The sequence below is a fragment of the Anneissia japonica genome, unplaced genomic scaffold (assembly GCF_011630105.1).
Source record: "Anneissia japonica isolate Jap-2015-1 unplaced genomic scaffold, ASM1163010v1 scaffold1005_len2656397_cov198, whole genome shotgun sequence".
Taxonomy (NCBI): domain Eukaryota; kingdom Metazoa; phylum Echinodermata; class Crinoidea; order Comatulida; family Comatulidae; genus Anneissia; species Anneissia japonica.
The window spans coordinates 1,559,870-1,572,143 of record NW_022683792.1 but is presented as its reverse complement, the minus strand read 5'-3'; the positions used below and the strand labels follow the sequence as shown (position 1 = coordinate 1,572,143).

The following is a 12,274-nucleotide window of genomic DNA, read 5'->3' as shown; positions in this document are numbered from 1 at the left end:
TGTGTGTGAGTGTGTGCTGTCTCTTATACACATCTAGATGTGTATAAGAGACAGCTACTACTATTATTATTATACTATTATTATTATTATTTCTATATGCCTCTATATATATATATATATATATATATATATATATATTATGCATAGACAGCAGAAGGTCCTGGGTTCAAATCCTGGTTAGGGCACCTATTTTTTTCACGCTCGCAGATTCCTCTTTAACGTTTACAATTTATTTATATATATATATATAGCATTACTGCAAGATGATTTAGAGTATGTCTGTATCATATCACGATTCATATACAGTATGTATATATGAACATATATAAATTTATATATATTTTATGTAGATAATTTCTTTTTCAATAACTGGAATTTATACTAACATTTTTAGTATCTCCCTCACTTGATTTGCTGTTGATAAAACCATAATTTGTGTTGTTGTTGTTGATGATGATGATATCGATGATGAAGTTGACAGTGATGGTTATAGTGATGATGATGATGATCTTGATCATGAGAATGGTAATTAATGTCTCATATTAATAAGGTCAGTGAAGAGAATGAAAACAACGATGACAACGGCGACTACAATGTTTAGTATTGTGATCCTGATTCTCATTATTTTTATTATAAAAGCTAAAAGCAGTTTGTACATCAAAATACACAATTACAGCTTTTGTTTTAACTTCAGCACTATATTCATCACCAAAAGGTCCACTGATTAATCTCAGATAAGATAGTATAATACATACTCCAAGCATTGAAATGCACAGCAACATGTTAGGATCCAATATTTTAACATACAGTATGTCATCATCATTCCTGATAATGACATATTGAATCCCAACACGTTCGCGTGCATTTCAATACTATATTGATCAGTTACACGCAGTGAAAATAATAAGTTGAAATCCACTAAATTCAAAGTACAAAATCATTAAAGTTCATCACAATTTTTTAGTGACTGATCAATAACTCATCAAATGTACACATAAAGTTGCATTTGATAAAATTGCAAAACAAAAAAAAACAATTTCCTATCATGAAATTAAACATCAATATTTAATTTATTTTCAAAAATTAATCATATTAATTTGCATATTGGAAATAATGAAAAAGACATAATTTGATTATGAAAGTACACCTCAGAGAAATTGACTACACATAGTCTGACTACTGTACTATTATCACCACCAACTTGTGATAGTGATGATGATGATCCTAATTTCATAGTCATCATCTTCATCACCATCAACATTAATGTGACATCATAATCATAGGATCATGACATCATAATCATAGGATCATCATTATCATCATAATCATCAAGTTCATCTTATAAATATATTATCACCAAGACCATGATGCAGATATTAATGTTGTGATGAAAGTTGCTATATTAACATTATTATTATCATAATTTTCAGTTTTTTTAATTAATCTATATTGTATTTCTTTCTGTAATGTGAATATGTAAATGCGCTCTAAAATTAGTATTTACACACACTTTTCATTCTGTGAAATCCTTTGAGTTTTGTGTCCACCATTTTAGTAATTTGTTTAGATACACTTGCATTCTGTTGATTAATTATATAATGTATTTATGTTTGATAATATTTCTTATGTAACTCTCTAGTATGTTGTATCAGTGACATTTCAAATCAGTTGATGTTGGTTTAGTGTAGAGTCATGTTATTCCATAAACTCTTTGTTGATATTTACTGCCTTTGTACTTAAGTACTTGCGTATTTGCATGGTTACAATTTTATTAATTTCGTTCAAGTATTATTCACCATAATATACTTTTAAAATATACTGTCTGGTTAAATCAACATAAATTGTTTTGTTTTTTTTTCTTATTTTTTTTTTTTTGAGAACAAAATTATGCTTTTTTTTTAAAATTCTTATGTTGAGTAAAATATACAAAGTTCAAATATTGTTTTTCTTGTTGATGAGCTTAATATAGACAGTGCATTTTTAAATGTTATATTTTTGTTTTGTTTTTTAAACATTTCAATGGATTTTCTGCATTTGATGAAGCATTACAGTGTTTAACTGCTGTTCTTCAGTAGTCTTACATTGGTCTCCAACCACTCTTAAGTAACAAAGTATGGAAAATTATTAGCTTTTGAATAGGACTTATCATATCATTTGTTTTCAAATACCTATTCTTATATTGGAGTTTATTATACTAAGGTATTTCATTTACTTTCAATTTACTCAAGAATTTGTGGTGAAGACAAGCCAAACCAGTCACTCCTCGTGAACCATGTTTCAGAGATAATGGCCAAAACATGTTGGAATGTCAAAATTGGCTAAAATAACCTTATATATATCTATACATCATGCTATGTTGTTATTTTCCCCATTTTCATTGTTAAAACAACATTTTTTAACGATCAATTTTAAAACTTCGATATCACTGCTTAACCTTGTATATAATACCTAAAAATAATTTTTTGCGAGGAGTGACTGGTTTGGAAACATTTATTTTCTCACTTGGTTGAATAAACGTACATTTTGAATTACTTTTGGTTCACAAGCCTGGTTTCCTATAAATCGCTACACTGCGCAATCATAGTACTGCTTAGCAGTCACCAACGCTAATTGTAAGGCTCCCCAATTCGACCAACCAATCAGCATAGCTGAAAGCTGTCAGTGATAGCGTGTAGCAATTGTATGGAAACCAAGCTTTGTATATTGATATCCTGTAAATAGTTGAATTTAAAATTTTAATAACATATTTATTACATATGGACACTTTTTACATTTTTTCTGATTTTATCGTTTGCTCTAAAATTAATACTTTGTCATGTTTTATCATATCTTTTAGGACCAACAAACAATCTTAAGGACTTGGGCCGTGAAGGACTTTGCACCAAATATTCCACTTTATGTCCAGATCATGAAGCCAGAGAACAAGTTCCATGTCCAATTTGCAGGTTAGTTTTTAATGCAAAACAAAAAAATTAAGTTCACAGTGATGAAGGTACAGTTAATGATTATCATCGTTGTAGAGTATGAATTTTATTTTTTAGCTTACTTAAAGGGTCTTAGTGGTATCCACACCTCCTCATCCCCCTCCCAAGCTTATGGAGTATTTCTTAGAGTTAAATAAATCTTAATTAAACCATTGGTAACATCACCAAAGACTTTTCGTGCACCACCAGAAAAATAAAAGATAACGATACACTAATTACTGCCAAAATTTGGACATTTATGAGGAATATACAAGGTCATTCGTTGATTGATGATACCACAACAGTCGTTTTAAATGTTTTATTCTTATTGGGTTTACTTTATGAGGTTATATTGCAATCTACTGCAATCCAATCTTATACGTTGCATATTGATATGAGCAAAAGATAAATGAATGATTCTGAAAATTGATGAAGTATACTATATCTTTTAATCACTGAGACTTTGCGAGGCAGTTCTTTCAAACTAAAATAAAAGTGAAAGAAGTTTCATGATTATGATAAAAGAAAAATATGTGTTAATAATTTTTTAAGATTACCAGTATATTGTATTTTGAAGAATAGTTTTAGTATGGTACATGAGAATTCCACATTATTTAGTTGATCTTTATTGAAATTTCATCTTACTTTAATAAATATTTTATTTTGTAATTAACTCTGACTATCATATGTGTATGATCGAGTATATAAACTGATTGACAAAATTAGTATGTTATATTATTAAACAAGTTTTTAACAGTGATAGATAACCCAGCAAGATTTCTGAACATTATGGTTAAACAGGATAGAAAATGATGTGAACACAACATTGCAGGTGCAGAAATTATGTTATAGTAATAATAATAATAATATGCTCCAAGTTGCACTTAAGGGGAATATCTTTTGTATTATTTTCCCTTTAACGTCATGTTATTTTCCCCTTAACGTCATGTTATTTTCCCCTTAACGTCGTTTTTTTTTTAATTGTTCTCTAATTTCTCCATTGTCTAATTTCCCCTTAAGGTAGGTTTTAGTAACATAATAATAATAATAATAATAATAATAATAATGATAATGATAATGATAATGATAATGATAATGATAATAATAATAATATGTTGGTATTTATATTGCATTCTACACAGCTAAGTCTCAGAGCACTTCACGTTATTATTCCACTTCTGGAATAATGCCTGTAGAATACATACTCAGCTTCCTATGGGACTATTCGATAATGTGCTGCATGAAACAAATCAGCGCAGATCACTCAAACCTTATAGGTACATAATTTACTCTTGGGTAGAAAGAGACAGCATGGAGAAATTCCAAGGACAAAAGAGTTATAAGAAAGTATAATACATACTCCAAGTATTGAAATACACGCCATCGTGTTGGGATTCAATATTTCGACATTAATTATGTCATCATCAGGAATGATCATCATCATGTCATATAAAAGAGTTATATATATGTATTTATGGATTTACTAAAAAAAAGTTTTGAACACAATTATTATTACAAGTAGTTAGGTGGGAATACAACAATTAAGTAGATAAAGCCAACATATTTGTAGTATCTGACAGAAGAAAATATGGTGGATTACTTCATGTAAATAATGTGGCTTATTTATTAGAATCCCAGAACTTTTGACTATGAGACAAAAAAAAGGAAAACAAGATGAAATTGTAAACTGTATGTATTGGCCGAACTACTATAAACTTAATATATAAATGCAAGTCCTAGGGCAGTTTATTTATGTCTCCTATATAGAATTATTTGTTAGAACCATGGGACTAAACAGAACTTATATGAAGTAATTAAATCAATGAATATTTTCATTCCTCAAATTAGAAAGCCAAACAGGCTACTGAAATGTGAGAGTTTCAGTTATAATTAATGTAAATATGAAGTAATAAGGCTGTGATGCATTATGGGCAGCACTTAGCACCAAGTTCATGGCAGATGAGTTTGGGGAAAATTAAGAATTCTAATTGAAAACGAAACATGAGAATGCTGCGTAAATATTTTATCAAAGATTAAAATGCAGTCTTGCATAGATGTCAGTCCTACATCTAGCCAAACGAGCATCAAAAGTCATCAGAACTTTTGGAGAATGGTCAGTAGGAATGGCATAGTAGAAATAGCTCTATTATCCCAACTAAACATCTCCACTAATGCCACTTTCCACACTGTCAATTCTATTGTGACTTGCCTAAGCATAGTTACCAACCGTCTCGCATTGTGCGGGATGGTCCCACATTTCAAAGTGATTTTGGATGAAACACGCATTTTGCAGAAACACATGTGTGATTATGATAACGAATTATCACAAATTCAGGGGAAAATGTATTTAAAACTAAGAAGAAATTGGTTTCATTAAATATATAAAAACGATCATGCAGTTGAGTCATTAGAAAAGTTTTCGTTATTTCGTTTTAGAATTATCTACCAAGAAAATTTCTCTTTCCCGAACAAAACAACCCAGCCAATCTTGCACTTAGTCGAAAGGTCCACTGATTAATCTCAGATAAAGATAGTATAATACATACTCCAAGTATCAAAATGCACGCCATTGTGTCGGGATTCAATATTTCGACATTAATTCAATATTTCGACATTAATTATGTCATCATCATTCTTGTTGATGACATAATTAATGTCGAAATATTGAATCCCCGCATCTGGACCCCGGAGGGGGCATTGGTGCGGAGGCCTCACCACCTCCCCTGCCCGGCGGCTGTTAGTCACGCATTTCAAGTCTCCCATGTTGGTAACTATGCCTAAGTATGGCCATGATAACATCACATCATGACGATGTATAGGCACATTATGGTATGGGCATACCATAATGTTTGTCCAAGAAAATGTGATTGTCTGGACAGGACTTAAGAAATAATAACATGAGCATACCATGTTCCGTACTGTAATCTATGTGTGCACTACTTGCTATTGTGTATGAGTGAAAAACAATGACAATCATTAACTCAGTTATTGCCAATATTACGACCGGTAAATTTTTTTTTTTTTTTTATCTTGCAGACCATGTTGTGTGTGAAGATGAATTTAAATATGCATTACTGGCCAATAATTGTCTTTGTCCAGCGACTTCCACGTTTGTTACCTTGCTAATACACACATCAAGAGGAGTGTAAGTCATATTCTCAAGAAAGTAGCTAAACGCAAGAATCCATTTCTTTTGGCAACCTATTATATTTAATGATTCTATTATACTATTTTTCAGATTTCATAATCTTTTATCAGTATCACAACAATAATAATGAAATCCTTGACTGATGATTCTCATTCATGTTTACATTCTTTCTTTATTTTTATTTTTTTGTCCGTAAGATTTTTGGAACACATTCTCAGGTCTAATAATACATTAAATTTGATTAACAACTATTTTAGTCATCCTCAGTTGGGTTTCAATTGGTTTCAGAAAGTAATCAGAATTCACCACAATTAATTTATTTTCTTCGAATTAATGTCTATTTTTAATCTGTATTGCTTACCATTAATTTTTTGATGCTTCATCCTCAGCTATTTTTCAATTAGTTTCAGAAAGTATCAGAATTTACCACAATTCATTTATTTTCTACAAATTAATATGTTTTTTAATCTTTGTTGCTTACCAATAATTTTCTAATGCTTTATGCAGTAATTGTAGCTATATTTTATAGTGAAGTTGAATAGCTTGGTGGTTAAGATTCTTGCCTTCCATTCCCTGGGTCATCGGTTCAATTCCTGTCAGTGTTGCAGGATTTTTTTCTGATGACCAAACAACTCCACTCTCTAAACCTCATATTGAGATTTCGTTTGTGTAAAGCATCACATGTGTATGTTTGTCTTGTGAAAGGGATTGTCACCTACCAGTAGAACAGTGATATATATTCGCAATTGACAATCTTTGGTGTATGTGTTAATAATTAATATAAATAATACTTTTAACATTCTGTGTTTGTATTATTACAGCATAGATCATATAATAACATAAATAATTATTACACTTTGTGATGTACTTTCTTTACTCATTTTCAGTGAGGGAGAGACTGCAAGTTCCCAGTGGCAGAAGATCTATGGCCGATGTTCTGGAAATGAAATTTACCATATTCAGCTGAAACAAAGCCAATTTTTCGGAGAATACGAAGGAAAAAGTTTTACATTTGCAACATTTAATGCACATAAAAAGTAAGATCAAGATGCAACAATCCTTGTGAGAGAGTAATAAGTAAATTTTTTTCTTGATATTTAACTGTAATAATAACATTGATCGAGTTCCTAGTCCACATATCAAGCGCCCTGAGCATCTTACATTAGATGGATATGTGCGCTATATAAAACTACACTATTAATACTATTATAACACATAAATGCACCATCTATCTAGGAACTGAAGAAAATAAGGAGCTGCATTTGATACATAATGGGATAAAAAAAAAAGGCAGTATTCATCTAAAGTCAATTAATATTATATTGATCGCACCCACACAGCATGTATTTTCATACTTTGTCAGTAATTATAAAATGAAGTGTGGGCGAATGATTGCATCGATTACATAATATTATTAGTTTTTAAATTCTGTTGTCTTTTTGCTTACTTTCATAATTAACTGCAAGTAATGACTTAAAATAAAAGAAATTTTTAATTTTTATTAAACATTTATTTCTACATATAGATTATGCATGCAAGTCTAGGTTCACCCTGCTATGACTGAAAAACATGTACAGTAAATGTTTTCAAGCTGAAAATGTGGCATGGCATCGGGCTCCAGTTAGAGGGATAGCTTTATGTTAAATGATTGTAAATTGTTGGTTTTAGTTCATTGTTATTAGGTTTTTTTTATTATTAATGTTATTGTTATTGTAGGTATGGAGTATCGTTAATTGGCATCAAACGGCAGGATTGCAATGCTGACCTGCAGCTGAATCCAGGGCCTAAGCACATCCTAAAGGACACTGACACATGTTATTATATGAACATTACAAAGGAGGAATACTCTGCATTCATCCTCGCCCACCCACGAGAGGAGAAGGAAAAATTAGAGAAGAAAGACAGCAAGTCATCATCTCCCACAGTCGGTGATCCAAATGTGTCCAAGTTGGAGAGTGCCATCTGTAGTGTTGGTGAGTCTTTATTAATTACCTTTTTTTTTTTATTTGGCTAGCTGAGTTTAATATCCAGTATTTATTAGTGCAGTTCATTTTAGCTCTTCAGGCTTTGATTAAGCTTGATTTTTAGACTTAATATATGCTCCTTATATTACTTATTTTTAGAATTTATTAATTTATATTTCCTCTTTGTATTTCAATAAACTGAAATTCTTCATTATGTTGTTATTCACTGATTTTCTACTTATTTTCTGTTGAGAATTTCAAAAATAATCCAATCCATCTAATACATTGTAATTAAATATTATTTCTATATTCTTTGTCTGTTTTTCTGTTATTCAATTTAATCTTTTACTTCCCTTTTCCTTTTATTTTAATTTGTTGAACATTATTTTTTTTTTTTTTGATTAATTGTATAGTAACTATTTATGTAAAATTTATGTTTTCAAATATTCTACACTGCAGCCTTGGGATAAGAATACTTATTTTTTGATTATCCAAGAAATTTCATGCAATCAAAAAATGATTTTTAAAAATGTACAATGGCATCTTTAATGTAATAAACTGTCTTATAGTTTCAAGAGTGCATATCTGTCAAAGGTCAATCAAAAACCCAAAACGTGATTAGTCCTGAAAAAAAAAACTAATTAAAATGTTTAAAAATCAACTTTGAATATTTATATTACTTCTGTAAATGATTAACCTCTCTCAAATTAGTCAAGAGCTGATCTTAATAAACACTACACTATATATGCAAATTTTGTTTCATGTATTCTATTTTGAATATGCATTGTGGTGCTTGTTATACATGCCTGGCTTTTTTGTATCATCAGGACACTATCAGAAAATAATACATGTTTCCATTACCAATAATTGATAAGAACCATTTTCGAATAAGTGCATTTCGGGATTAAGAACCTAAATCTGAAGTCCCAGCAATTATTTGGTCAGTTACGGAACTGTTGCTGATTTTAATGGTACAGTAGCCAAATACAGCAACAAATATTCGAATATATATATATATATATATATATATATATATATATATATATATAGTGAAGAAAAGATGTATGATTTGTTTCGTTGTATGCCTTGAACTTCGACATAGACATGTGCACTTAAAACTATAAAATGTTTTATTAAAATTCTCTTTGATTGGATAGTTGTTGGCTATGAATTAACTCAGTAATAACCCTGTTTGTGGTTTTATAAATGAATGCTGTAAACTTGCATCTAATTTGATATTTTTTGGAGTTGATACAGTATATTGATATATTCATTTTTGTATTGAATGAATCCACTGCTTGGAATTTGTCTCTCTTTGGATAACAGTTCTATATGAATGCTTGGGTTTAAGACCAAATATATGTTTTATCTTGACTTCATCTTCAATTATCTTGACTGTATGTATGTAAAGCATTTTCTTTAACTGTTGGTAAATGTGGTAAATATGATATTTTTTTATTATGTTGACTAAGTAATGATGTATAATCATGCACATTTTTTTACTGGATATTCTAATATGATATGGTGGATTCTTAAATTTGTCAAAATATATTTATAACCGGTTTTTATGTCTAACATTTACTCATTAATCCCTAACACTGTGTTGTAATTATTATAATATTTGATAAAGGTACCCTAGCTTTAGAGATGCATCATTACGGCCCGAATAATAGTACCGGTGAATCACCGGAGAAACAACGCACAGAACCAACGGGTCAGGAAAACCCTGGCAATGGTATGTTCTTCACAACATTCACGGAACAACACGCTGAACTTTTTATGTTGTTTGTGTTCACTGTGTCGTGGTGCTGTACAAAGTCTGTTGTGTGTGAATTTTGTATTGGTGTGTATTTTGTTGTTTGTATGTATGTATTATAATTTTTGTCTTCATATACTAATAGTAATTAGTTTGGTTATTGTTGTTGATGCAATCTTGTAACTGACTTTGCTCTTGGTTCTTACATGAGGCTCATGAATTTAAAGTACTGAACAGAGAGCCTAAAATAATCGTTGGTGGACTAGGGTAACTCAGTTCACCCACTAGATACGCCACTGCACTGTAGCGTATTCAAGGGCAGTGCTTAGTGGGAAAAAAAATGTTGGAAGCCTTATTCAAAAGGTTATTTGAGAGAGGTGATTATTTGGTCATTAACGGTATTATATTTTTAGAGCTTGGCAAATAAATTCCAATTTTTTTGTGGGTTGGCCGGTGTAGTCGCTTTGGATGGTTTGCAACTGTGAGGGCGTTTTAAAAAGATTTTAACTTGCTGCTTGTGTTTTCAGAATACTTTTGATGAGGCACGCACTAAAGATGCTAAAGTACACCTGTTATCTATCTGTTTTAATGATGTATTATTACTGTGTATTTATATCATACATCATGCTTATTAATATAGTGACAGTTTAATGTATTATAGACAGCTTAGGTTACAGAAAAGATATGGAAACTTTTTCAGAAAGGATGGTAACCACAATTATATTCTTGATTATTAAGTCTATGAAAATTTTTTTTTTCTCTCTCTATCTATTCTATCCTTTCATTCTGTACCTATCAATGCCTCATAATTTTCACAACATGTATATACAATAGTTTCTCTTTTCTTTCCATTCTCTCCTTAAGGATACAGAGGTATGAATATAAAATATGTTCTGTTTCTGAAATATGTCAAGCATGAAAAATGCAGGCTATTGTATCCATCCTTCATTCATTTTTTTCATTCGTCGTTTGTTTTTCTATACCGCGTGCTTCTCTCAGCTACATACCACTTTGACGACGATGTTGAAAGTCATTTCAGCTATGATTTAGATCATGATGATGATGACGATAGTAATAGTGGTGGTGGTAAGTTAATATATAAAGCTAGATTTACAATAGACATGATAACAATACGGCAACAACATCATCGCATAGTTTGTATTCTTCAACACTGCGCGCATCTGTATCCTGTCGTTGTCATGTCGTAATCGTGTCTAGTGTAAATGGAGCTTAACTCTGCTTTCTTGTTGTATTTTCATTTTGCTTCTAAAAATTTCTGTAGATTTCTTCTAACAGATAGATATTTAATTCAAATATTTGATCTTTGAATGCTATTAAAACTTATTTAGTGTTTTAATGCATTATTTTCCATAAATATTTACACTCTTTATATACAAAATAATTTGTATTACAGTTATTTATTTGGTCATAGCAATATCAATATGTCTTTCATATACTGATTATGTTGGCTGCAATATTGTGACTATATTTCACTGCCTTCAGGTATTTATAACTGAAGATGAACAAATAAAGAGTTGAAATATTGGATGCCGTGGCAGCTATATCTGTACTTGGGAGTCTACAGTCTTAGGCACAGTCAGGTGATCAAGCAAAAGCTTAAACTAGTCTAATTGTTGTTAGCCATGGGTAGTGCAAATTGAGATGCTATTTGCATAAGCTACTTTAAGGTTACTTCAGATGATTCACTCCTTAGGAGTTGTGTGCTACATGCATGTAAGCAGGGTATTTATAGTATCGCTCACGGAATGAACTTTTTGGACACACTTTACCTACAAGCAATGCGTTCCACATTTTTTTATTTATAATTAATAATTTTAAGAGAATTGTAATAGTCTTCAATTATAATATGGTAATGGATATGGTAGAGTAGTAGTAATTAATAATTTTAAGAGAATTGTAATAGTCTTCAATGATAATATGCCCCAATAATCAAATTCTGAATTAAAACTGATTTTCTTGAGTCATTATATGCATTTTTTTATCTTAACTAATTTAGTTTTTAAAAGGAATCTCCCTGATAATCAAATTCTGTAACACACAATTGATCCACATGCTTTAACTACTGTTTATTCGCATTGTTTATAACATGTAAAGTTAATTCATTTGATATTTAACAAAAGTGAAGTTTGTGGTTATCTATGAGTTGCATATTTTGGTAGTTAAAGTACTGTATACTGTATGTCATTCCTCTACTTTGTTAGTGAAATAACGTTTTTTAAAACTTTTATTTCTACTATCAAAAAATGTTATTCAATGGCCATTGTTTTTCAATTATCTCTCAGAACATTATTTGCATCTGCTGTAATTGTTAAAAAACAAATGCTTTTATAGAAATTTAAAAAAATCACATATTGATCTCAGTTCAAAGGAAAAAATAAAACTTATTTCTAAATTTACAATTTTTACCTATAAACCTCTTAAT

General features: G+C 30.3%; 1 protein-coding gene across 6 annotated transcripts in view; it reads left to right on the top strand.

Moving 5' to 3' along the window:
* The window catches only part of LOC117102070 (potassium channel subfamily T member 1-like), a 64,835-nt gene that overhangs the window by 38,250 nt on the left and 14,311 nt on the right, over positions 1-12,274 (top strand). For 3 of the 6 annotated variants that reach the window (XM_033242296.1, XM_033242297.1, XM_033242291.1), the window contains 6 exons: positions 2,837-2,945; positions 6,000-6,108; positions 6,999-7,148; positions 7,828-8,084; positions 9,706-9,810; positions 10,831-10,917. In XM_033242296.1, coding sequence (XP_033098187.1) covers positions 2,837-2,945; positions 6,000-6,108; positions 6,999-7,148; positions 7,828-8,084; positions 9,706-9,810; positions 10,831-10,917 — 817 coding nt within the window. The remainder of the gene's footprint in view (positions 1-2,836; positions 2,946-5,999; positions 6,109-6,998; positions 7,149-7,827; positions 8,085-9,705; positions 9,811-10,830; positions 10,918-12,274) is intronic. The other 3 variants (XM_033242307.1, XM_033242301.1, XM_033242314.1) reach the window with 3 other exon arrangements.